The sequence below is a fragment of the Boeremia exigua genome, assembly GCF_020726555.1.
Source record: "Boeremia exigua strain MPI-SDFR-AT-0100 chromosome Unknown C7974scaffold_4, whole genome shotgun sequence".
In the NCBI taxonomy this organism is placed as follows: domain Eukaryota; kingdom Fungi; phylum Ascomycota; class Dothideomycetes; order Pleosporales; family Didymellaceae; genus Boeremia; species Boeremia exigua.
Window position 1 is genome coordinate 1764060 of NW_025763521.1, and position 25000 is coordinate 1789059.

General features: G+C 52.5%; 10 protein-coding genes across 10 annotated transcripts; 2 read left to right on the forward strand and 8 right to left on the reverse strand.

Moving 5' to 3' along the window:
* Positions 1–1827: 1827 nt before the first annotated feature.
* Positions 1828–3365, reverse strand: C7974DRAFT_411487 (ethanolaminephosphotransferase 1; the record flags this gene model as incomplete). The annotated part of the gene is made up of 6 exons (XM_046143564.1): positions 1828–2543; positions 2593–2774; positions 2825–2946; positions 3000–3125; positions 3178–3287; positions 3350–3365. 6 exons carry the CDS (start codon positions 3363–3365, stop codon positions 1828–1830), a joined length of 1272 nt encoding a protein of 423 aa, XP_045999261.1.
* Positions 3366–4810: 1445 nt separating this feature from the next.
* Positions 4811–6619, reverse strand: C7974DRAFT_153144 (Alpha/Beta hydrolase protein). The gene is made up of 3 exons (XM_046135817.1): positions 5243–6619; positions 4894–5175; positions 4811–4835 (listed from the first exon to the last, which is right to left on the reverse strand). The coding sequence occupies exon 1, from the start codon at positions 6177–6179 to the stop codon at positions 5259–5261; it is 921 nt and encodes a 306-aa protein (XP_045999262.1). The 5' UTR covers positions 6180–6619; the 3' UTR covers positions 4811–4835; positions 4894–5175; positions 5243–5258.
* An 837-nt stretch (positions 6620–7456) lies between these two features.
* C7974DRAFT_422975 (uncharacterized protein) lies at positions 7457–9124 on the reverse strand (the record flags this gene model as incomplete). The annotated part of the gene is made up of 1 exon (XM_046144358.1): positions 7457–9124. The coding sequence occupies one exon, from the start codon at positions 9122–9124 to the stop codon at positions 7457–7459; it is 1668 nt and encodes a 555-aa protein (XP_045999263.1).
* A 137-nt stretch (positions 9125–9261) lies between these two features.
* Positions 9262–10680, reverse strand: C7974DRAFT_451253 (DNA glycosylase; the record flags this gene model as incomplete). Its single annotated transcript, XM_046145778.1, has 2 exons — positions 9262–10533; positions 10589–10680. The coding sequence occupies 2 exons, from the start codon at positions 10678–10680 to the stop codon at positions 9399–9401; spliced, it is 1227 nt and encodes a 408-aa protein (XP_045999264.1). The 3' UTR covers positions 9262–9398.
* A 701-nt stretch (positions 10681–11381) lies between these two features.
* Positions 11382–13243, forward strand: C7974DRAFT_390755 (uncharacterized protein). Its single transcript, XM_046141497.1, has 2 exons — positions 11382–12706; positions 12760–13243. Exons 1-2 carry the CDS (start codon positions 11782–11784, stop codon positions 12993–12995), a joined length of 1161 nt encoding a protein of 386 aa, XP_045999265.1. The 5' UTR covers positions 11382–11781; the 3' UTR covers positions 12996–13243.
* On the reverse strand, positions 13207–14611 carry C7974DRAFT_153226 (survival protein sure-like phosphatase/nucleotidase). The gene is made up of 2 exons (XM_046135819.1): positions 14188–14611; positions 13207–14132 (listed from the first exon to the last, which is right to left on the reverse strand). The coding sequence occupies exons 1-2, from the start codon at positions 14336–14338 to the stop codon at positions 13231–13233; spliced, it is 1053 nt and encodes a 350-aa protein (XP_045999266.1). The 5' UTR covers positions 14339–14611; the 3' UTR covers positions 13207–13230.
* A 598-nt stretch (positions 14612–15209) lies between these two features.
* C7974DRAFT_390759 (uncharacterized protein) lies at positions 15210–16497 on the reverse strand (the record flags this gene model as incomplete). The annotated part of the gene is made up of 2 exons (XM_046141498.1): positions 16307–16497; positions 15210–16143 (listed from the first exon to the last, which is right to left on the reverse strand). Coding segments are annotated over exons 1-2 (989 nt in total), but the record flags the coding sequence as incomplete, so codon positions are not given.
* C7974DRAFT_153217 (alcohol dehydrogenase-like protein) lies at positions 16458–17929 on the reverse strand. The gene has a single exon (XM_046135818.1). The coding sequence runs from the start codon at positions 17649–17651 to the stop codon at positions 16566–16568; it is 1086 nt and encodes a 361-aa protein (XP_045999268.1). The 5' UTR covers positions 17652–17929; the 3' UTR covers positions 16458–16565.
* An 829-nt stretch (positions 17930–18758) lies between these two features.
* On the forward strand, positions 18759–21342 carry C7974DRAFT_153289 (uncharacterized protein). The gene is made up of 5 exons (XM_046135820.1): positions 18759–19164; positions 19218–19737; positions 19790–20520; positions 20601–21156; positions 21226–21342. The coding sequence occupies exons 1-5, from the start codon at positions 18966–18968 to the stop codon at positions 21239–21241; spliced, it is 2022 nt and encodes a 673-aa protein (XP_045999269.1). The 5' UTR covers positions 18759–18965; the 3' UTR covers positions 21242–21342.
* A 567-nt stretch (positions 21343–21909) lies between these two features.
* Positions 21910–24453, reverse strand: C7974DRAFT_451255 (uncharacterized protein; the record flags this gene model as incomplete). The annotated part of the gene is made up of 2 exons (XM_046145779.1): positions 21910–22419; positions 22469–24453. The coding sequence occupies 2 exons, from the start codon at positions 24451–24453 to the stop codon at positions 22251–22253; spliced, it is 2154 nt and encodes a 717-aa protein (XP_045999270.1). The 3' UTR covers positions 21910–22250.
* Positions 24454–25000: the final 547 nt, after the last annotated feature.

The window sequence follows — 25000 nt, forward strand, 5'->3', positions numbered from 1 at the left end:
ATCTTCGGCCCGCTCATGCAAGCCGCGCGTACCTATTCCGACCAGAGCATGAGCCAGGGAGCGAAGGACTGGCCGGTGAATGATCCACGGCTCAAAAGAGCGCTAGGTTGTTTACGAAGCTCATCTCCCCAGTCAGCTGCCTCATCCCTTCAGCACCGCATGCCGGGGAACACAAATGATTAATTCGTATCAACTCTGGATGCAACTTTCCAGGAGCGCAAAACACTCAAACCTGCCATCAGCATGGGATCGAATTAGGCTTGAGCATCGCGTTGGCGGGAGATGTGGACGAGCAAGGCTTGACCGTTTGCCGAGAGACGAATCAGCTGGCCCGGGGAATGGTCACCACTAAGACGCGCTAAGAGATGCAAAGGTTCGTCTGCATCTGCCTCTACGAGTGCATGGTCGCAGACAACTCTTGCTACTTCCTCAAAGCTGAAATAGTTCTCGGTCAGCTCAGAAAGCCACGCTGAACTACTTTGTTGACATTCCTGCAGAAGCTTCAGTCATACATCTTGATTGTTAGAATATACCCACAGCTACAGCAACTTTGTTGCTAGTGCGTCCTGGTGTTCTACATCGTGTAGCGGGGTTTTCAATATTGAGTAGGGCGTATGGTCTCTACCTAGATACGCCACAGCTGCTGTGGCGTCTTCTGCTAGAGCTGAAGCCCCAAGACTTGCACAGCCGCAGATGATGGGCAAAGCTTATTGACACCCGATGCAGGTAGGTGCCAGCTGTGACAGGATCAAGCGAAAGCTTGTCAGCCAGTTTTTGAGCTATGAGATGTTGCTGCTGTACTTTGTGAGTAGTTATCGCTTACAGGGAGGCATAACAGGTCTTACTTAGGCATCAGCTCCCATCTTGCTTGATGCTTGTGACCGCATCCCCAGGCTTTGCTCAATGTCCTGCATGTTGTTCACCGCCGCAGGACGACCCAGCTACAGCTGAGACGGCCGCGTCGTAACCACACAGCCCTATGGTGTGCTTGGGAAAGGAACGGCTGGATGCTAAATGTACCTGACTCGTCATGCCCAAGCAGCCTCAACGTGTGTTGATTGTCGAAGACGTTGAGCTAGTGGTCGTTCGTAGCGCTGCTTATCGTACATGTTGCTTGACCGGTTCTGCCGCCTCGATAAGATTGCTGCCCTCAGCCGCGGCCTCTGGATGCACTAGCAACGGGTGCTTGTGGTAGAAGTGGTCTGCTGCAGTCGTATAGCCTTGCTTTCATATGGCTTTGCTCTTGCTTTCTACCAAGAAGACGGCTGAGCAGTCTTTCTTCGTATCGCTGCGCGTGCACGGTGACCGTCTTGCAGGGCAGCTCTCTCCATAACTACCAAGCTCTCCATCCTGAGAAACAAAGTGGTCGACCTGCGACGTCTCCATTATGCTTAGATAGACGATGAGGAATTTCGCGACTTCATTGGAGTGAACTAGATAGCCGGTGGCCACTGATGCTTAGCACAGCTTTCCTATAATCGTTTAAGTGTAATATGCACTGTAATAATATATCGTTCTACTTAGGTGTTTCTTTCGTGTTATGTCAACATTACAGCCATTATCTAGGCCCAACGCTTCTGTTGAAGACTGCGTCTTCCTTTCTCTCCCTTCCAGATATTATGTAGCAATAGGATGAATGTATCCAGAAAGCGGAAATCATTATAGGACAAAGCTATGTCGAAGTGGTATGGTGCGGGGACGTCTATCGTAAACCCAAAGTGCGCCGAGGCATGCATGCATGAAAGAGTGGGTGAGGCCGTCGTGTCTAATCGTAGCCCAAGAAGGGCGATGTTCGATTCTCCGTTAGTTTTGCTCGTTACTTAACGATCAATCGGTACGGCCCTTCTCAGGGTGGGTACCATTGACGACACCATTAGATTTGGCGTTCATCTCCCTTGTCTGTTTGGGGATGGTCAAGCAGTTGATGCCGAGGTATTCGCAAATGCTGGTGATGACCAGGTGAGCCCATCGGCCGTACACAACAGCTGCAAAGACGAAGTACGCGCGGAGGTACCACAGTTCTGTGGCCGCAGATAGGGGCCCGAAGGTTGTACCAGGAATCGTGAAGTATGGGTGGTTAACGAGTAGAGCGCCTCCAATCATGGGCGCGAGCATGATTGTCCAGTATGGGAATGGCTGGTGGGTAAGATGAGCCAGGATGATCTTAGTTGTCATGCGCCCAAAGACCAGGGACATGGTCAAGCAATACAACACCAGGTGGTTCTCTTCGAGCAGGTGGGAGTATGGGGATCCGAGCCAGGCAATGGTGCATACAGTGAAGATGACCAGCGGAGTCCACTCGTAGATGGTCGGAAGGAAAGGCTGATTTCTGGATCGGCGTGCCTTTGCAACATTTACCAGACAGGCTGGCACGTGGGCAACGAAGAACGTGAAAAGGATGATAGGAACCCAGAGCTCCTTCAGGGTAACGTCGCCGATCTCTGCTTTGTAGGACGGGAAGTAGTGCGCCAGAGGAGTCGACCAAATCTCAGGGCCGAAATAGCCGGACATGCAGATGAAGGTGCATGCAAGGATTAGTCCCTCTGCTGTGCGTCAGTGTTTGTAAGGAAATAGACCGGATAGGCGGCAAACCTGTAGGGCCGTTGAAATAGCCAAGATACAGCGTGTGTGTGTGATATGTCTCCCAAGTGGAGAGGAACATAGGCAGCACCGGCACAAGGGCAGTAAAGGCGCCAATCTTGGTGGAGCCGTACCCAACAGCGGCAGTCTCGAGAAGGCTAGCAAGAGTGCAGTTCAGAGAGTCTATCCCATGGCTGTGGCGGGGTCAGTCGGGGCTTTGGCGCATGAGGCTTAGGTCACGTACTCGAAAAGCTCTCCGAGCGGGCTTGAGGTTCCAGTGCGGCGCGCTTGTTTGCCGTCGACATTGTCCATAGTCGAGTACATCCACATACCAAACGCGAAACTGTAGTATACCCATGATGGTGCCTGTCGTTCGTGAGCTTACTGTCGCATCGCAGAAAATCATGGGGCGGACTCACCGGTCCGACCAGATCCGGGATGTACAGCTCCAACAACGCGATATTCCCAATAATGAAGAAGAAGCCTAGCAAAGTGACAAGGTTTGGCGCAATCCACATGGGAAGCAGCTCCACGAAGCCATTCCACTGCTTTATGTCAGGTCGTGCGCAATCGGAGCGATCGCGACAGGGGCCGTACGTAGTGTTTAAGGATGTAGCGGGAGATGAAGGATTTGTCCACGCTCGAGTATTTGTACGTCTTGAGGTGCTGCAGCGCATCCTCGGAGACACATTCGTGCCTTGCAGTTTCTAAGTACAGTTGTTAGCAGACAATTCCGTTTACGAGCGCACGCGCGTCAGGGAGGTCGCACCTTTGCTCGGCGGCATCTTTGGACTGGTGACTGGGGGAGGAAGCGACATGAGTGTTTGGAGGGGACGGAGAATTATATATAAATGCGAATTCAGGCCATGCACATGCGGGGAATCGTGCAGGAGAAACAGCTCTTGCGGTGTGGAGTGGCAGATTATTGGGACCGCGCAGCCATCGCCATCAAACTTGTAAGGGACCTGCCGCTTCTAAGGCGCCGCAGGGATCAATTGTGGCGCTGCGCGTCATTGGCGCACCAGCCGTTTTAGCACGTGAAGATGCACCAGGCCTGTTCCTGCCATACATCGTACCTTTTGGCTGATCCTCCAGATATTGCACGACGATCAAACACCAGCGAGATCGACCCTAGATCCTCCAATACGTCGTCTCAGACTCGCACCCTTGAGTCCTCTCACTCTGCAGCGACCTGCACAACCTTTTGTTTTGACGGTGCGGCACTGTGCGCAGCCTTAGCGAATCGGGTCGGGCGACGCCTCCCTGTTCTCCCCTGTACAACGGTCTGAAATGATCCACCAGGGCTGCGCGCGAAGCCACACTCACCGGCTTCTTCTCCGAAAGGTCCAATCTAGTAGACACATATGTCGGGATTCGAGTTGCACGGGGACACGCTGCGTCCACGAGTTACAGGAACAGCTTGCCTGTTGGGTGTCTAGGCACAGAATGAAAAGGTAGTTGAAGATTGGAGCTTGAGCTTAGAGTAGTCGTGACATGGCAAAGCGTCGTAAAAGGTGGCCTCGAAGGTAATGTGCAGGTCCAGAACGAGCTGCTCAGTTCACCGCAGATTTAGTCCCACGGAGATTCTTCCATCAACTCAAACGCCGGGTTAGCCCACTTCTGCATCCATCTGGACTCCGAACCTGTTACGCTGAAAGTCGATCGTTGGGCCGGAACGTCAACATCGACCTCATGAGTGCAAGGGAGGCTTGCTTTTCTTCTTCCTCCATCTCTGCCATTCCAGATTGTTTTCGTGAGCCCTGTATTGAATACTCCAACCGATCTTCCAATGGCTGGTGCGGCGATTACCGAATTTCAGCAAGGAAGGAAACTTGCGATGTTGATTGTAAGAGGAGCTCTGGAGATCGTGAAACCCCAATTACTGGTTGGAAGGACTCGCTAAAGTGACTTGAAAAGACACGTGAATCGGCGAGCGAGATGGCGTCGCTGGCATCTCCAAACCAGATCGGTACAACACCACAAGGTGGCGCCCAGGGATCAGGGGCTGTCCATTCAGCCGTCTCATGTGCTCGAGCTCGGGCTCTCCATACTTCTGATAAAGCTGGGCTGGGTGAGTATTGTCAACGGAACTGGGGAGGCGAAGCGTAGTATTGGTTTCGTGAAGATTTGAAGATCTGATCAGCAGGGCGTGGCGAGATTTTATCTCATCTAGTCCGGTCACCTACCTGCGTGGATGATGCCTCGAAAGTGTGAGAAAGCAAAGGCTTTGATAAGCTTAGCAGCAATGGCGCGAGCTACCATGGGTTGTAACAGCCGGCTACTGGATGCCTCTCGCGCTTCTGCAACACTCACTCTTGCTGGTGTGGTAACATTGACCAGCGGCTGCAAGCTCTGATCACTGTTGGCACTGGCGTACTTATACGGTCAGCGTCTTCGCCTGCAACAATTGTGGTGGCGCCATAATTGTTGTTCAAGTTGAAGAGATAACCCTCTTGGAAGCGGCCTTGCGTGGTACGATCAGCAATACATTTCAGATCTGCAACAGCCCTTGTCCTGTAATACGATTTGTACATGTACTGGAGTAGAGTAATGGTGTTCTACGTTGAAAGGGCGACACAAGTAGAGAATATCTACCTAAAAAGGTAGACGAGCCAATCTTTCGAGCTAAGTACAGTGGACTATTCTGATCGGTACTACTTACGTCTAAGAACCTTCGTTTACAGTTGGCCGAAAAAAGAGACGAGTTTTGTCACAGCCTGGTCCACGTATTCAGGCTTGTCGTAGAGCGCAATATGCGTTGCTCCTTCAACGACAAACAATTCCTTGGGCCCTCCGGACAGACCATAAACCTCGTCACTGTAGATCTTCGTGTCCGCGTTGCTGCCAGCAATCAAGAGCAGGGGTTGTGTCAAAAGAGTCGGAATCAGAGGGTAGGTCGAAAAGGCGAACATCTTGTCCATGCTGGTCATCAAGAAGCGGCCTACAGAGTTCGGGTGCTGACCGCGCGGCGTCTTGTAGTAGTCGTAGCCCTCGCGGAGCATGTTCGGCGTCTGTTCGTTGATGTCTTCCAGCTTCTCGGGAACAAAGGGAATGTAGATCGGGGCCGCTCCATTGGCCTCTGCCGTTCGCTGTGCTGCAGCTGCCTCGAGCGACTTGATTTGCTCGGCAGGAGGGATGTCTGCTCCAAAGAATCGCCTGGCTGCTTCACCCATTGGTGTAGCACTCACGCCGGCGACGGCCTTGAACCGGCGTTCGGTCTGAGCCACGGCAAGCGCGTAGCCGCCACCAGCACAAATGCCGAAGACGCCCATGCGATCGGTATCGACGAAGGTTTGGGTGGATAGGAAGTCTGCAGCACAGCGGGCGTCTTCCACTCTGGTCGTGGGGTCCTCTAAGAGACGGGGTTCTCCTCCGCTCGCGCCTTGATAGGTGGAGTCGTATACGAATGTCACGAAGCCATGCTCGGAAAGACGCTGTGCGTAAAGACCGATGGTTTGCTCTTTCACACCTCCTGCAGGGTGAACGCCCACCAAAGCAGGGTATGTCTGATCTTCCTGGAAACCTTTTGGGAGATAGAGGTGCGCAGCAAGCTTCACACCTCGGTTCTCGAAGGTGACGTCTTTCTTCGTGGGGTGCATGATGATTGCCTGTGAACAGTACGTGATGTTGCTTTGGTTTAGGATTTGGGTTTGGATGAAGACAGTGAAGTAGATGTGTGAAGCAGATGTGTGCAGATACCTGGATATATACGGGAGGCAGTGGATTTATAGCAAGTCGGACGTCCATTCGCTCAACCAAACGAAGAAGGTCCGTCTACGATGGACTGAGTTAATCTCAATAATGCTTGCAAGTGGTGTTGTTGCAGTCGAGACCAGATATACGAAACTAGGTTAGACTCGAACGCTCGGTTCTACCACGGTCTCTCGCTGCATTAACTATAATCGGAGGCGCAGCCATCCGATTCATGGTCTTGGGTGGTTTTGTCCACTCGTATTGGTTATAGTCTGCCATCAAAGCTCGCCTAAAGTCCGAGAAGCATTACAATTGGTCTTTCCTCGCGAAGGACAGCCCCGCAAACAGCAACTTTGGCACTACGTACCGGGCAGGACGCCGGCGCGGCATACATACATCAGGTCAGAACGACTAGGAGCAAAGTGCAGTTATTTTGGATCGGCCAACGTTGGCTACAAGGGACCCTAGAAGGCCTTTCTTGTTGAACAATCGCCGATCGCTGGTAGGAACATTATCCAAACTTGCCCTGTTGTGCACAACAGCAAGAGCAGATATATAATATATGCTAGAAATACCAGTAACGCCTTTGCTGCGTGTCTATGCAGCTATAGATACTTGGTCAAAGTACTAAGTCATATGAAGAAGAACCAGAAATCTTTCCATTTTTTTCGTCATAATCCTTTAAGGAGGAGGACATCCCTGAGTCCATGGTTGAGGGCCAAATCAGGTCTACCACAAGTAACGACTACATTACAGGCTGTCATATCTAAGTACACTATCAACAGCATGATTTTTGTACCCTACGATTTTAACACTTAACTCCGCAGTAGTATCAAGTTTGAGACTGCCTTACGAGCACAGACAGGTGGACGGACATACCCCACGTTGTGTAAAGCCAGGACCGGGGGACATCGATCAGCTGATCAATGTGTAAGAATACGTGATATGTTTCACCTATTGAGCTATCCTGCTCTAAGTTGATGTAGATACCTTGATCTGCTCATGCAGTAGTCTCTGTTCGTCCCACTACAACTTGTGGAGCGGTGGCACCACCCAGATCGGCTTACTTTCCCACGCCTTTTTGTCCTCCTGTATACAAAGTTTCTGCTTACCATTGTCGTCTTGATAGCATTTGTGACACTTTGCTGACTGATCGTTATACGTAAGGTAAAGCTCATAACCATCAGTGATCAAATCGCCAAGACTCCCAGCCTTCGAACTCACCCCTCTCCACCAGACCGGGGTTGGTGAATCGATCTCCCCAATGCATTGAAGTCGGCTCGTCCTGTTCTTGTCGCCCGATCTGGTGAAAGAGATCAAGAAGCTCAGGGTCGGGGCGCCACTCTCCCACATACCACCACATCTGAGGGAAAGCGGCAAAATTTTCGCCTACGACTTCCGTGAAGGCTCGCATTCCTGGCTTCGCGTACGCCAATCCCCATGCTAGCTCGCAATTTGTAGCATGGGCTACTTCTTTACAGTCGAAGCCGGCGTACTGTTCCACATGCTCTGGGTCGAACGTTAAAGGTGCCCACAACGCAGCTTCCCTGAGCGAAGGCATTAGTGCTGCAGCCTTAGCGAACGCTGTAAGAAACGGAACCAGCGTTTTGTTGGTGGGCTTGACACGGTATTGAGCAAAGACACGATGAGCATCCCAGTCAACCTCCCAGTCAAAGCTTCCATCCGCGATCTCGTCTTCTTCTGTGGTTTCTAATGGCGGATATGATGAATCATCAATCTCAACCCCTTCGTTCGCTCCCACGTCGTGCGGCCCTTCGAAGTACCAAGCACCCGAAGGAGAGACCGCGTGGAACATGACGCTCAGACTCTCAAGATTCGGCCATGAGGGTGTGCTTCCGTCAGCAGGCCAGAACAAAGTCTCGTCAGTCACTACTCTCAACTTCATTGTTCGGAGTTGATAGGATAGCAGACGGAGACTCGAGCTGAAAGGGTCGTACATTGCCGGTTTGACAAGATTAGGCATTGGTAGACGCTGGTCAACCCAATCAGCTTTATAGATTGGATATATGAAGTCCAGATTTACGTGGCTCAAAGTAGGAAGCTGGATGACTTGAGTTGCTTTTGCAAAATTGTGGCGGGAGTCACGACGGGGGCCTGGCCAGTCTTGGACAGTGTACATCGCGTCATCCAAATCGAGAGCGGCCATCCATTCGTCGCCGCCGACGTTGCACTTCAATACCTGGAGGTTTGGCAATCTAGCAGCAATATCGAGGATCATACGGAGATCTGGTTTACGGAACGGAGGATCCGGCACATCGTGCCACTCGAAATCGGTTCCATTTCGGATGACCAGGGAGCGGATGCACGCAATCTGCGGAAGTGTCTCAGGCGAGATTATGTGTATGCGCCAGCTGGTGAATACGCGATGGAGGCAAAACTCGCTTTCGTCCACAGCTCGTGTTGGACTGTGTATCTCGAGCTCGAGACCCCTGTGTCCATCTAGGAACCCCGCCTGCTCAACTTCGTGTAACATCGTGAAGAAAGAACGGATTTGGCGCGTGAACTCTTCGTCCATCTCTCGAAGTTCGTCAATGGTGTCGCGACACGGATTATCTTCGAAAGCCTCTCTGTTTCTCTTGTAGGTGTCCATATCGAGTGCAGGCAGGCTAGGCCAAAACTTGATGTTACGCAGATGCTGCACGAGGCGTCCACGACAGAAATTGACGAAATCGCCATTATTGTCTTCGGAGATAGTGTAAGTGGAAAATGCCTCGGAGTACTGTTCAGCTACACGCTGGAATTTAGTAGTCAATAACAGTGTGTTTTTGAGATCATTGCGCCCAAGATAGCTGCTGATATGGTCGACTAGTTCTTGAGGGAGGCTGTCCATGCCGTAGAGGATTACAATTCTTTAACGAATAATGCCTATTCAGACTCTAAGGGGCGGACAAAGAGCCTTCGTCAAGATATATCGCAGACTCGAGGTGGTCTCGCGGAGGAGTGAGCGTGATCGTGTTGAAGGGCGAGGAAGAAGAGACCTCTTACACGCAGTACTTAGGCAGTAGCAGCGAGCAACCATTCTGGTTTAGCGCCGGAATCTTTATATTCCCGGACGGGCTCGTGTGCTTGCTGGCTGACAGTGATGTGTTGAGGCATTCTACCCTCTAACCTCTCTGCCTTTTGCTCCGTCGTGTGATCCGCTCCTCAACTTCAAGAATCTGATGCTCGTTCTCCTCTGGTTCCTTCTTTATGCGCTTACGTTTGACAGTCTCTTGCTTAACAACAGCATCAGTCACAACGTCATTATCCTCTTTCTTGACAACCGTCTCTTCTTCCTTAATTTCCGTCTTGGCAATTGTCCTCTCGGAAAACGCCTTGAGATCCGCTGTGAACAGGACCGAATGCGCCCAACCAGCCTCCTTGCCCCATAGTTTGCGGAAGAGATTGCCAATTGCGACGTACGTCGCTGCAGTCAGACTGCTGTGCTTGCCTTTGCCGAACTTGTAATCGCGCTGCGCAATCTGCCAGACATGTGTATCAACGGGTACTGACTCGAGCCAACCAAGACCGAAGAGGCAAACACAATCAGCAACCTTGGGACCAACACCCTGAAGGACAAGTAGCTCTTCGTGCGCCTTGCGATAGCCCTCTCTGCCACCCTCCACCAGTTCGCCAGCCGATTTTGACTCGACCCCAAATTGTGGGTATTCTGGGTTGCTCAAAGCCTCCAGCCATGCCAGCCCTCCCTTCTCTTCAGCGACAATCCGTGCCGTCTTCGCAATGTACTTTGCTCGATATCCGAAGCCTAGCTTCCTAAGATGTTCTTCCACTTCTGGCTTACAGAGAGCTTCTGGTGTTGGGAAGTCATGATAAGGCACGTCGTCGACATGTCCTATCAGCGGCCCATAATGTAAGCAAAGATTGTGCACCATTCCTGATATCCGGCTGATGTTGTTGTTGCTACTGCATATGAAGCCTATCAGCGCTTCCCAAGCATCTTGTCGCAGTATCCGTATGCCAGTGAACTTCGGCGCTCGACGTTTGAAGTTGGCATCTGCGGCTGCCCATTGTTCGTACAGTTGGCCGAGGTTGGGCGTCAGGTTGAAGTAATGATTTATGAAGGCGAGAGTGTCGTCATCATCGGCAGCGACTGATGGTGTGGTAGATGCAGGAGGAGTAGGTAAGGCAGGTCTGGAGGGGAAGGCGGCGCGGTAATGAAGGGCTTCAGCATCTTGACGCAGGGAGAGGATGCGGCCATGCATGGCACAGGACCATATATCATCGTCGGATTTCCGCCATCTATAAGAGGGACATCAGAAGTGAGTCTATACTACATGCATGAAGCAGAGGCTACCTGAATGATTGACCGCAGCGCAGTGTGGTATTGATGCAGAGTTCTGTCAGGTTAGTTGGCAGTCTGCACCAATCTGCCGCTCGCAAAGCCATGGTGATGTCTTGTAGACACAAGCCAATGCGACTCGAGTATTTAGTCGGGGACGCGCTTGCCAAGCTTCATGTAAAAGCACGCTAGCAGTGGTTTCTCCGTGAACTCGCAGTTTCTCGCAGCAACGACAACATCACCACCCGTCCAAGCATCGCGTCCTAATATTCGGACTGCTGCTGGAAGCTGTGTATTTTACGTTGCTTAATCTCAGTTTGCTAATTGCAGCTGTTAAGCTCTTCTTTCCGCCATAGCCAATAGTATCCGGCTGAAGGTCCTCACCAACGCGACAACGGCTCTAGCCTGCGCTCCAGCTGTTAAGATGAACGGTGACAGCTATTCCCGAGGTAAGCTAGTCTCAGTACACGTACTGACTGGTGTGCAGTGCCCCACAATGCAATAGTACTAACATGAGCAGACGGCGGCCGCTCTGGTGGAGGCGGAAGGAATTACGTGAGTGCCACTACGTGCGCAACACTGACGGCCGACTGACCAAAACGAAGTCCTCCCGGGACGACCACCGCGACCGCGAACGGGGCGGCGATAGGCGCCGCCGCCGTTCGCGCTCGCCACGCCACAGCTCCAGACGCGAGTACGAGGTCGATACGTATTCGTCGAGTCGCGACTACCGCGAGCGTGAGCGCGAGGATACCTATGCGCGCCGCGAAAGGCGAGATGATCGTGGAGCCGACCGCGAAGCCGGCGGCCGTGAGGCAGGTGGCCGCGAAGCCGGTGGCCGCGAAGCCGGTGGCCGCGAAGGTGCCGGTCGCGAAGGTGCCGGTCGCGAAGGAGGCGGCCGTGAGGGAGGTGGCCGCCGGGACTGGGGTGATTCGTACTCGAGGCGCGACCGGCCGCGTGATCGCGGCGATCGTGGCGACCGCGACGGTGATGACCGCGGCAATGGGCGACGCGACCGAGGTGATCGCAACGACCGATTTGGCGGAGAGGATCGCGGTGGAAGGGGCCGACGAGACGGAGGGGGCGGCGGCTGGGGCGGCGGTAGGGGAGGCAACCAACGCCAGAAGTCTCCTTCTCCCGTCGCAAAGCAGCGCGAGCCTACGCCAGACCTGGCTCCATTCACCAATATCCAGAACCGCCCGCGCCGCATGACACAGTGGGACATCAAGCCGGCCGGATATGAGAACATCACCGCTGAGCAGGCGAAGCTATCAGGCATGTTCCCTCTGCCTGGCGCTCCTCGCGCGGCGCCCATGGATCCCTCGAAGCTGGCTGCCTTCATGAGCCCATCTGCTGGCACGGCCTCATCTGCCGCGCTTCAGACTGTCAACGCAAAGCAGGCGAAGCGTCTTTACATTCACAACCTACCTTCTGGCGCCACATCTGAGGAGATCATCGAGTTCTTCAACTTGCAGCTTAACGGCTTGAACGTCGTGTCTGGCAGTGATCCATGTACCTCCGCTCAGGTCGCAAGCAGCAACGAGTACGCACTCTTGGAATTCAAGACTGCCGAGGATGCGACTATCGCTCTTGCCATGAATGGCATTGCCATGCGCGACAACGCTGCAGGCCCCGATCAGACCGGTCTATCTATCCGCCGACCCAAGGACTACATTACACCCACCCGAGATGAGAACGCATACTCCGGTGACGAGGTTTCGACCGACGTCAAGGACAGCCCTAACAAGCTCAGCATCGTCAACATTCCTCAATACATCGAGGAGGCGCAGGTCTACGAGCTGGTGGAGACGATGGGCAAGCTCAACGCATTTGTCTTGGTCAAGGACACGAGCACTGGCCAACACCGTGGCATTGCCTTCTGCGAATATGTCGACAACGAGATCGTTGACGCTGTCATTGAGGGACTGAATGATATCCCACTTGGTGACGGTCACTTGAAGGTTTCTCGCGCAACCGTTGGTCTGCAGCAGACCTCAGGTCTCGATGGCGGTGTACAGGCCATTACTGGACTGGCTGGTGCTGAGGCTACGAAGGATCATGAGCACAGCCGCGTCATTTGCTTGATGAACATGGTCACCTCTGACGAACTGATTAATGATGACGAGTATGACGGTACGTTCCCTTACCCCTTATACCACATGGCGATGTTGCTAAAGGTGTCCAAGAAATCAAAGAGGATATTGAAGAAGAATGCGGCAAATACGGCCCCATCGTCGAGGTCAAGATTCCTCGCCCGGCTGGAGCCCGCATCAACCTCGGTGTTGGCAAGATCTATATCAAGTACCAGGATACCGACTCCGCACAAAAGGCCATCAAGGCGCTTGCCGGCCGCCAGTTCTCCCGGAGGACAGTTGTTGCCACTGAGTTCTCGGAAGAGGGCTTCGACGTTGAGGCTTGGTAAATGTTATCACAGCGAGGGGATGCCTTTTGATTGCAGACGCGGCGTTTTCTTGGGTTTAAAAAGCATTTGGTGCATGTTGGCACAAACGCTTCAGACTGCTTTGTACACTAATTTGATCATAAGCAAAAGCAAGCATAGTGAACGAACGCGAGGTTTGGAGGCCGTAGGGACATGCTCAAATCTTTGAGTGCATGGACGAGTAGAATGGTCTTGTATCTCAGGATGTATACGATATCTATAACACATCACGTCCAGTCATCATCACACCCCTCTTCCTCATCCGCTCGTCCATCATCCTCTTACTGTACTGTGTCTCGTTGCCACCGCTGAACAAGTTCTTCACCTTGCTAAACACCAACTCAGTGTACTTGGTCTCTGGCGCAGTGAAGTCCATTGTGAAAACCGAAACACTGACGCCGCCACCAGCAACAACCCACGTCTCGCCCGGCAGACTCGTGTCGCCGTTGTACGCTGCGTTGATGCCAGCCGCCACGGGATCAATGTTGTCCCAGTCGAACAGCCCAGTCGTCTCGTTGAACACAGCCACATCGGTATTCGCATTGCCCGTCAGCCTAGTCTTGACAACAGGCGGCGTCGTGCCGTTGACAAGCGGCGGAATGTTAACATTAACGCCATACCCGAGCGGCAGAACCGCCTGGCCCTTAACCGTGTTCTCGATGAACTCGTTCACGACCTCGAACGAGACCTTCGCCGCGAGCGCAGCGGGGTGGCCCGCGCCGGTGACGTTGAAAAACGGGACCGCTTTGTTGCTCGCGCTGACGGCGATGCCGGGGATGCTGCGCGAGACCGCGGCGAAGGTCGCGCCCACCGTGCCGGACAAACCCATGACGAACGCGCCCAGGTTGGTGCCATAGTTGGGGCCTGCGACGAACAGGTCCGCGCTCTGGTGCCACTCGGGGTAGTATCGGGGCAGCACGTAGTCGAGCGCAACGAAGGTACAAGCGGCGGGCGTGCCGTCGTAGTACCAGATGTCCTCATCTAAGGGATCGCGGCCGACGGACGGCGATCCGGCGGGCACGATGTTGTATTGCGATGCAACGGTGAGGTTGGCGCTCTCTGCCCAGATGACAGTTCCGCCTTTGCCGGACTGTTGCTGTGCGGGTGCGACTACAAGGACTGCATGATGTCAGTTCACTGTGACTGAAGAATTCTTGAGTGATGGCGGGTTTACCTTCGTGTCCAGCGTCTTTGAGCAGCTTGTACAGTTCGCGCAGATTACCGCTACCGAAACCGTCGTCATTGCCCATGAGAATCTTGAGAGCATCGCTGGAGGAGGCGAGGCCCAAGGCTGCGGTGAGCACTGTGGAGAGAGAAACACGCATGTTGACAGGCAACAGAGATCTCGGAGTCCGATTGAAGAAAGATAACCAGGTAATGGTCAATTGAAGGCTTCCTGACGTCTCACCATGCCATGGCCCTCCTTTTATATTCCACCACGGTATACACTGCTCCCGTTCTCAAGTCGCTAGTCAGGACCATGACGATAGCCTGTGATAATCGCTGCAGGAACGACCGGAATTCCGGGCTCTAATCGCGGGGAAAGGCTCACCTGCGCTCAACTCCTGATATGATTCGATGCTGATAAGATGGCTAGTCGATGGGATTGACAAGGTGCCGGCCTGATCCCAGACTAGAACGAGATAGGAAGGAGGGCACGTGGTGCGGATAAGCATTCATCGGAACTCGGCGGTGCTTAAGTCGTATGTCATCGAACGTCAATGCCGCTCCTGCTGGTAATGCTGGACTACATTGTATTGCATAGACTTCTCAGGTTTCTCCGCAACCTTGGAAACATGGCCTTAGTGTATGGGGTAAGAAGGCGTTATCGTTGCCCTTTTGCGTCTAAGAAGTAGGTCCTCAAGTTTGAACCTAAGATGTCTCGGCGATACCAGGAGTGCTTTTTGGCGTTGTACCTCCGAGTATCGTTCCATCGGCAGGAGTGTATGCCTTGGGTGAAGGATGAGTGGAGTGCGAAGCCGTGGCCAGGCTGGGATGTTGTCTCGCGAACTCAATGGGCCATTCTAACCACTTCTTGAGCTCTGGTGTCGGCGCAAACAGCTCTTCGCAGGCTTTTGTCAACCTGGCTAGCCAGCCGGTAAGCCACCAGGAATTTGGGTTGCGGGCAATAAGTACAGCCCAGTAGACAATGACAAGAGAACTGACACTGTTGCGAGCGTGGCACAAGTCTAGGAATTCGGTGGTAACCTTTGCCGGCCTATTTAGTTATTAAGCATTGTCGTTTTGCACCGATGATCGGACCATGCACAACGTACCAGGTCATGACGATACTGTGTTCTTCCCTCACTGTGGAACACAGAGTTGTCTTTACGAATATCTTGTGAAGATCCTCGATCGCTACTAAGCATATTTCACGCTGTGGCGAATCCGTTTGTTCTGCAAGTTGCCTCAATTCAAGGAGAGGAACACATGTCGTTTCCTCGGGAAGGTGCATCTCTTCCAAGGTACGCACAGGGGTGAGCAAATTGTAAATGATATCGTTCTGCTGAAGCTGCTCCCAGTGCTGGCCAATGACAACTTTGACTCCGCGAAGCAAGCGAAAGCAATGTAGAATGGCATCAAACGGATCCTCGGGCTCCTCAACCTGGGCACTAGCAAGGTTGTATGCGAAAAAAACTGAAGAAAGGATGAAACAAGGGACCACGGTCTCTGTTGCCGATTCCTCGATCAACCGCAGATAAGTCGCGAGGGAGGCAGACATGTGCGCATCAGCTTGCGCAAGCAGGCTGGCACGTTTCCCCGACGGATCAACCAGCGTTTTGTGCAACGCTGCAAGTGCAAGAAGCCCATGAAGAAGGAAGGGGTGTTGGAAACCAAGCTCGACTACACCTTCACTCCAAAGCCTTCGGTCTTCTTCAACGCTAGCATCATGGAACAAGTACACTTTAGTTGTCCAGTGGTGTAGCAATTGCATATCTTCGAGAGTGAAAGCTGGACCCTCTCCAACCGCATGTGTCGGTCGATAGCTTATACTAAATGAGTCATTTCGAGATGCAACACTGGGCTCGGAACTTGGTGATACAGTCTGAACCTTGAGCTGTGGAGGAGGCCACTCGCATTTCACGTCCAGCCGAATGCAGTTCGCACACTGCGGGTGCTTCTCATTACACTGAAAACACACTGTCAGCCTCATGCTAAACAAGGGATCAATTCGGGCACCTGGGTGGGGACGAAGTACGCAATGGCTTCTATAGGTATGTCAAAAAGAGCCGTCGCAGCGAAGGCTCCTTATTGGTTGAAGGGCAAACACCGCGTACGTGCGCAGTACTTGCCTTCGTGTGTCTCTTCTTGCATTGCAGGCAGCCTGCTCTTGACTTCGAATGTGTCTTTCGTTTTGCTGGAACGGCTGGCATTGGAATTTTCTTTTGGTAAACTGATCGTGCAGTTGTAAGGGGTACGGAGCAAGGGAGGCAGTGTTCAAGAAATCGCGTCGGCTGCGCCGGCTCCGCCCAATACGGTTAACACGTTAACAATGCCAGGATCTGATGTGTTGGCGAAGAGTAGCATGATATATATATATATATCTGACATTTACAATTTTGCGCGATCTTCTTGTTCCGTATTGACGAGTACATATCTGTATCTCGCCTTTCCGTCTTCCATATCCACAACGCTCTTGTTTGCGTTTTTCATATCGTGCTGTTCGATCCACGGCTTGACGCCTTTCTCTGCAGCGAACTTAAGCATCTCTTCTATGTCGCTCGGGCTACCGATGTTGCTGCCCCCGATCTTGACACCCTTCTGGATGAGGCTGTAGGCACCGATCCTTGGTAGCTTATCTTCTGGTGCGCCGACCTGGATGAAAGTGCCGTTAGTCCTAAGCAATCGCAGGTACGATTCCAATGGCATGTCTGGTGAGCTGACAGTCGAGATGATAAGATCAAGGGATTGGGAGTGTTTGCGAGCCCACTTGTCGTCCTCAGAGGTCGCAATGTAATCAGTAGCACCCATATCTCTTGCATCTTTCTCCTTGTTCCTTCGCCTTGAAATAGCGACGACCTTCTCACAGCCCAGGGCCTTGGCAAACAACACGCCGAAATGACCCAGACCTCCCAAACCCACGATTCCTACTCTCTTTCCGGGACCTGCGCCATTCTTCTTCAGTGGCGAGTACACTGTAATGCCTCCACACATCATGGGCGCAGCATCCTCGCTCTTGAGCGCGGCAGGAATCTTGATCGTGAAGTGCGCCGGAACACGTGCGTAATCTGCATAGCCTCCCATGCTGAAACTTCCATCGGGGTATTTGCCATTGTAAGTGCCAACCATCTTGCCGCAATGTTGTTCCAGGCCAGATTTACAGTCCTCGCATTCCATGCAAGAGAATGCTTGGGCTCCGACTCCGACTCTATCTCCAGGTTTCAGGTTTGTGACTTTATCCCCAACGCGCACAACATGTCCGACAATCTCGTGTCCGACGCAGACCGGGTAACGCGTGCTCTTCCACCCGGAGCGCAAAGTGTGGATGTCAGATCCGCAGATTCCACAGTGCGAGACCTTGATGTCGACATCAATGGCGTTGAACGGCTTAGGTTTGAACGACGTCCAGGTCATATTGCCTTCAGCCGCTTTGTCGTCGTGGCCCAGCCATCCATGAAACTCTGCTGGGGAAGTCATGTTGTTTCAATTTGCGGGACTCCGAGTACAAGGTATGACGAATTGGATATGAGTTAGGAGAGACCTGAAGATGAGCTGTAGGGAAGATTTCATGGAGCAGACTCACGATATCACTCTGTTGAAGCTCGCCGAGCTTGATCGCTTCGAAGTCCTTCGTACCGAGGCATCTTTTTGCCCCTTCCCCGCGAAATCGGGGCTAAGCTCAGCTTATCACCGGTGGCTCTCGATATACTTACGATACGTTAAAAGCTGACTGTAAATTTGCGACGCAGCTTTCTATCAGTCCGCTTATGTCGCAACATCCTTGCTGGCAAAATGTCGAGCTTCAGACCAAGAAAAAGTCTCGCAAAGACACACTAGCAGCTTTAAGGATCTCTACGAAGTAGTAACACGATAAGTCATTGTCGTTCTGTAATAAATTCCGACTTTAGTCGTCGCTTCTTCTAATAATTTTGCAGGATCAGTTCTCATCCTCACGGTCCATTTCCTTTGCTTTTCTCTTCCCCTAGTTTGGGGGCTCTGAACCTTATTGAAACCCATACATAATTTGCTGACAATGTCTTGTAGTCGTGAACATAGCCCGCCCTTAGGCCACCCCTCCTCTCAGGTCAAGTCCCGTCAGCTAAGTAATTCAATATCAATTGTTATAGTTATACAGCAATCAACCGGCAGTCTCTTCACTTTAATAGATGCATTGTGGCATGAACCGTATGACAAGTCTCAGCTATTGTAAACTGGCAAGCTCAGAGCAAATACAACTTCTCGGAACGACAAACAGATCCAGTGCACAGACAGGTCCTCCATGACGCATAACGTTAGTCAACGAGGGACCAATACTGCGACATTGGAGAAGTCCTTTCGTATAATGGCTATGGAAGGCGCACTTGTTTCTCTTGAAGGACTGAGACGAGTCTCATAGAAGGATACTTTGTAACACTTTGTTCTAACATAGCAACGTGTATAGCCCAAATAGCAGTCTCAGAGCGCTTGATCTCTATCTGACGCATTGCTAATTAAAGAGTACCTTGTCCTAGATTCCATTATTTAAGATGTAGCCGCCTGCCCTGCATGTAAGATCTTAGCGGCTCCTCTCGGACCAGTAATGTGGTGAGAGACAATCCCCGACTCTGGCTGATGGACGCCTCAACATCCTTTCGCACCCCTTCATACAGGTTGCCTTAGAATTCAAACAACGGCGATGGCACGAGTTCCAATACCACATAATAATAAATATCCACGTCATTTCAAGTCCAGCCAAACACTTTGATTCTAGCAAGAATCTGTTTTCTGGGCACGCTGCACATCCCAACCCCTATGCGTAACGACAACAACTCTAGAACGGTACTGACTCAGCGTCAAGATGACTTGCCGCCAGCTAGACAACTGTTACGTCCAGAAACTACAGATTGTGTCAATCCGCACGCCTTGATAGATCGTGAAGCGGAGAGTGAACACGACTGTCACGTATCAATTTGGAAAACGGTGGCGAGCGTTTTGGGACTTTTATCTTTAGGTGAGATGCTCGTTTTTTGGAATGACTGTTCCAGAATCTGACGCACAATGTAGCCTTTCTGTGTAGTGTAGCACACTACGTGCTCTTTGCTCAGCTAAATCACCAGATTGCCGATGACGATCTTGCACCTATACGACAGTCATATGTCACAGCATCTTCACTAGTACTTGCCAACTTGTTCAGAGCGACTTTGCTAGGAAGCGTTGGCATATGCTTTGCGCAAATGCTCTGGCGAATGCTGCGGGACCAGTCCTTCCGTGTCTCAACCATTGAAAGCCTATTCCAGATGCGATCGAATCCTTTAGCACTTGCAAGTCTCCATGTAATGAGAGAGGGTACACTCCTCTTTCTCATAGCAGGATTCATGTGGGTGGTTCCTGTGGCGGTCACTTTCCCTCCTGGTGCTCTGACGATATCTACGCAACCTTTCCAGAGCACGGAATTCGTCAACATGTCAGTGATAAATCCTCTTCAACCAGACGACTTTGATCCATTACAGAATACAACCGAGACCGATTACTTTGCCCGGCTAGATTACAAATCTGGAGGTCGCACTGCCAGCTGGAAACATCGGTACGTTACCCATTCTGGAAATATCAATAGGCTTACACTAAATCTGGAACAGTAATACTACCTATGGTCTACAAAATGCACCGTTTTTGAGCTTGATACGCCAAGTCATCATGAGTGGAGAGATCAGTTCATCTTTACCTCCATCGCCAGGGCTGGATTCCTCGCATACATATGAGTTCTTGGCTCCACAGCTTATATGTACTGAAGAGATTACCAGAAGCTTTGAAGATTCCACAGGCCATCCATGGAACTGGACCATGTCAATCTCGACTAATTTCGATGGTCAATTGGAGATCAATCGAGTACAAGCTTTAGGAGCTACCAACTGCCAAGATGATTCAGATGAAAGCTTGAAATGGTACGTTGAGAATAAAAAGATGGTTTGCAGGTACAAACACGTTCAGTACTCAGTCAATATTTCTTGGACACGCGGCATACGCAACATAACGTACACGATGTCAGACATAGATACACAGCCCAGCTTGGACATGGGAACCCGATTCCCTGTCACTACTAGTAAGCCGGACTCGAGTGACCGTCCTGACATTTCGAGTCTGCCAGGCTTCAATGATTGGAGGGATGTTGTCCGTAAAAGTCTGAACTACTGGACTTCGTTTGCTTTATTGGATCATTTCGAGTATGCGATAGGTGCTCTAAGACAGCTAGAATGCTTCGCTAGAATGAGCTTTGATTGCAAGACCAGCACTCTGCCCAATGGTACTACCATGGCACTTCGAGAAGTAATTTGCACCACTCCGGATATGACAAGCTTTAGCAACGACGGCAAGTATTCTCTCAAGGCGGCCTGGCTTTCGCATGTCACTACGATGGATCCAATAGCACTCTACTAACTCACTAAGCAGCTGTCGTCCTTTTGAGCGACTCTCGTTTGAACCCCACTCGGTTCAAAGACACTCATTCGAGCTCGTTGGACGATACCCAGGCGCGGTTCAACGACTTGAACATCACGGAGGCCTCCCTGAATGAGCTATTAACCAACACCACACTATCCACGGTAGCTCTCGATTTGTGGCACCGGCCGATTCCGGTAAACGTAACCAGGTACCACAATACCTATCAATTTTCTCGGCCTATCAACCTGTTTTTACCATATGGTATTTGTCTGGGTATAGGACTTGTTGTCACTGTCCTCGGACTATGGTCACTCTACCATAACGAAGTTGTAGCTGCTGATGGTGGCTTCCTGCAAGTCATGATGGCGACCAAGGGGGACACAGAGTTGGAAAGGCTCGTTGTCAAACAAGGCCTCGTGAGCCCGAGGAACATATCAAAAGAGCTGCAAGGCCTCAGAATTCGGTACGGTGAGCTGTTCAATAAGGAACAAAGTGGTACAAAAACGATTAAGGAAAGATATGGCTTTGGCACTATTGAGGAGACACTAGTCTTGAGAAAAAGAAGGTAAGGTCACAAAATGAATCCTAGATCCCAAGCTACACTCGTTGGAATCTTTAGCTAATATGCACACAGGCAGATGCATAAATAAAGATAGATGCATAGATTGTCACGGGTATGCCTGTACAGTTCGGCTTCTTACCTATATTGTTGAGCTGTTCATGAGGACTAGAAGCTTTTACTGTTGAGAAGTGGAGGTGGGTATCTGGATCCCGGGCTTGAGAGGTGCGAGTCAGGTAAGGAGAGTGGGTCAGTTAGAGCGAGGGATCAGTGGAGCTTACTTAGATCGAGGATGCTGACCGATCTCCGTGCGATGATGCGCATGACTTTCCGGGGAAGCCTCGTGTGGCGGACTACAGCTGGACATGCATGGGATGTATACGAACCCGTGGTGGGATACGCGTTATGCTGTGGATTTAGCCAGGAGACATGTAATTGGTTCAAGAGAGTACAGGTTGGAGGTATTCGAGTCTCATTCGATTCTAGCTTTCGCCATCTTTTGGACACAAAAGCACCGTGAGCATTCCAGCATCACAGCCATCCAATAAACAGAAACGTCCTCCAAATCCGCCTCGTATGGCAGAATTACAATCAAGCCGCTGCGGTAACATGATGCAGTCCGCGCGCTCCAGCCAGCACATCAAATACTGGAACTAATTATGAATGGAAAGTAAACCAGCTCGTCGTCAACGCTCAAGAGGGATATACAAGCATGCCGCTACGTGCAAATGCTTATAGACATAGGGAAGATAATGTAACAAAGACATAGCCAAATGAAAATGAAAGGAAATGGTGTTGATGTGTCCAGAAATGGAAGGAAATTTTGGCCCAAGAAGCGAAGCGGTGCCATGCACCGGGCAGGTATCAAAAAACGAACAAGTACAAATGAAAGTAAAGCATATGGAGCAAGCAAATAAGCAAACAAACAAACATACAAACAAACAAAAACAATAAAGCAAAAGGCAGATGACACAGGCTCTGGATCTGTCTGTTCGCTCATGGTATATGCAAAACAAGCAGGCAGACGCGAATCCGAGGACGCCGTTGCCAAATATGTAAAAGCCAAGTCGTGGGTCTCATGTACAAGCTGTGAACAAAGCTCAGTTCGAAGATACCGTGTGGCTCTTCTTGCGGCTGAAGATGGTACGCGTGCGGCTCTTGTCACGAGACTTCTTTTCAGAATTGTCCTTCTTGGTTGACCGTCCGGAGCGGACGGAGCGAGAGTCGGAGGTGCTGGTAGCGTCGTCATTGTACTTGTCTTTATAGATCCTGTAAGAAGTCAGTGTTGTTGCAAGATGGTTTCAGGGGTATCACTCACCAGCTGTTGCCGACCATACTAACTCCCTTCGCTTCAGCTGCGCGGTAGAACTTGGCTCCCTTCTTCATATCTTTTTTGGTTCCTACGCCTTCGGCGTAACAGTAACCAGCTTCGACCAATGCGTCAGGGTCGCCCCAGTTGCCTGCGATTTCGTAGCAGCGAAGGGCAAGGGTTTTGTCTTGGGCAGCACCCCAACCATTCATGTAACACTTGCCGAGCTCGTAAATTGCGACAGCGTATTGTGCACGATGCTGTTTCTTCTTAACAATATCGGTAGAGTTGCCTTGTTCGTCGTCTGCGATCTCAAGGTGCCCAGAGTCGACTGCGCGGCGCAGCCACTGTAGGGCCTCTGGTTTGTTCTCGCGCATGCCCCAACCATGGCGGCAGGCGAGACCATACCAGAGCATAGCTTCCGGGAGCCCTCCACGAGCTGCCAACCGAAGATGGTAGGTGGATTTCAAGAGCTCGCCCTTCTCATGCAGCTCAATGCCCATGTCGCAATGCTCCTGGGCAGTGACTTCTGCAGTACCGGCGGTGGCAGCGCGAATTGTGCTGTTGCTCGAAGTGAGAGACGGTGCCTGTGTCGGCCGGTTCTTGTCGAACGAACGAGGCGGTGATTCAGGGGAAGGTGGCCTTTGTTGACCTTTGGACTGATCCCAGGTGATTTCCTTCTTGAAGAAATCGTCAATGCCAACAGACTTGCGATCGAGCTTCCTACCGCGAGGTAGGTCGAAGGTGGAATGGATATAAGAAGGTACCGGGTTGGTGGGGTAATCGCCAGATCGGCGGAAATCCTCACTTACCATGCTGACAGGGGTGTGTACAGTGTCGTTGGCATGCTGAGCAGCGGGACCGTCTGTGTTGGAATTCTGGCGCTTGAGGCTACTGTCACAGTAAGGTCTCATGGACACACTGTCGTCTGAAGGCTGTCGTGACGGCATGTCCAGCGACGGTCGGACACAATCAATGGAAGGTCGAGTACTCTGTCGGCTGATGGGCCGTGAGAAATTAAAGGCTGGGCGAGCGAGGTGTCCGCTGGGAGAGTGCTCTGAGGTCGCAGAAGGGGAGCGAGGCATGGTGGTAGTGGGTGTGAAAGGGGACTGGGCGCGGGAGAAACTGGAGCTGGGTGACAGAGCTCTGTTGCGCGGGAAAGAATCGAACGAGCCACTCAATGGCATATCATCAACCTCGTCGGAGCTATCTTGGAAAGACCTGATGCTCGGTGATAGTCTCGGCGAGCGTTGAGAGCGTTTGCTTGATTTGCGGGGCGGAACCAGGTTGGCGCCTGGGTGTGATCGGGGCACCGAATCCGAGGACGGTTTCCTCTGGGGATTTAAGAATAGCTGAGAAGTTGGCGTAGGGCCAGAGGGGCTGATGGGCGTGGCTTCTCGCACGCCGATGTGAGGTTCCACCGAGTCAGGCGAGTGCGACCTGGGGATGTCGAAATAGCCGCGAGATGGCGCAGAAGCAGGACTGGTCTCTCCAATGGGGCCCAGCTGGCTGTAGGCGGTCAGCGAGTGCGCCGAGAGCGGCTCCTCGTTGCTGATCTGCGGGTAGTACGATCGGTGCCTGTCCGACACGTGCTGGCGCGGGGACGCGTCGGGCGGAGGAGCGACGCCGCCGGGGCCGGCGGAGATGGGGCCCAGGTCCTCGTTGGGAGAGCTGACGGTCGACGACAGCGACGAGAAGTAGCCGGAGCGGTTGCCAAACTCGTTCTGGATGGTCAGCGGGGCCAGTCTGCTGAGGCGGCGGCCGCTCTTGTCGGCCTCGAAGCGCTTCGCCAGCAGGCGGCCCTGCCAGGCGAGCTGGTCCAGCGGCGAGAGGGCGGGCGGGGCATCGCCGGCGCGCGGGCTGGGGAGGTCGGCGAGCGGGAGGTTGCTCATGCTGGCGCTGGCGAGACTGGCGACGCTGGGGTTGGCGCTGGGAGGGTCGTGAGAGAAGGAGCGCAGCCCGAGGGCGTTGGGGCGCTCGGGGCGGTCGACCATGGCGGGCGACGTGTGGGCGAGGTGTTCAGCAGGCGCAAGGATATCTCATGGAGCAGGGCGAGTGGTGACGCTGGGTCGTCATGCGCGCAGCAGCGGGCGACTGGCAGGGCCGGAGTCGAGCAGCGGCGCAGAGGCGGGCTTTAGGACGCGGGCCTGCGGGCTTGCAGCGGGTTTGCAGCGGGCGCCAACACCGTCGCGGCGGGGTGAGACAAGAGGAGCCGTGCCGAAGGGCGCGGCGTGCTGAGGGTCGTCGTTTGCTGGAGAGCGCGACGATCACTCGGCATGGAAGGGGGCCTGGGGTGTGCGGCGGTGGCTGTGGGACTGGGACTGGACTGGGCAGTAGTGTTTCAGGCGGGGTGCAGCAGCGAAGGAGCGAATTCGACACACGGCCGAGGGGCGACGGGCAGATACTCGCGGCCGCAGTCGCAGTCTCTGTCTACCTGGGGACGCGGGCGCCTCTTGACGAGGGTGCACCCAAACTTTTGACCTCCTGAAATCGCTTGGCAGGACGGCTTCAGAGTGCATCAAACCAGCTTTGTCTGGGGAG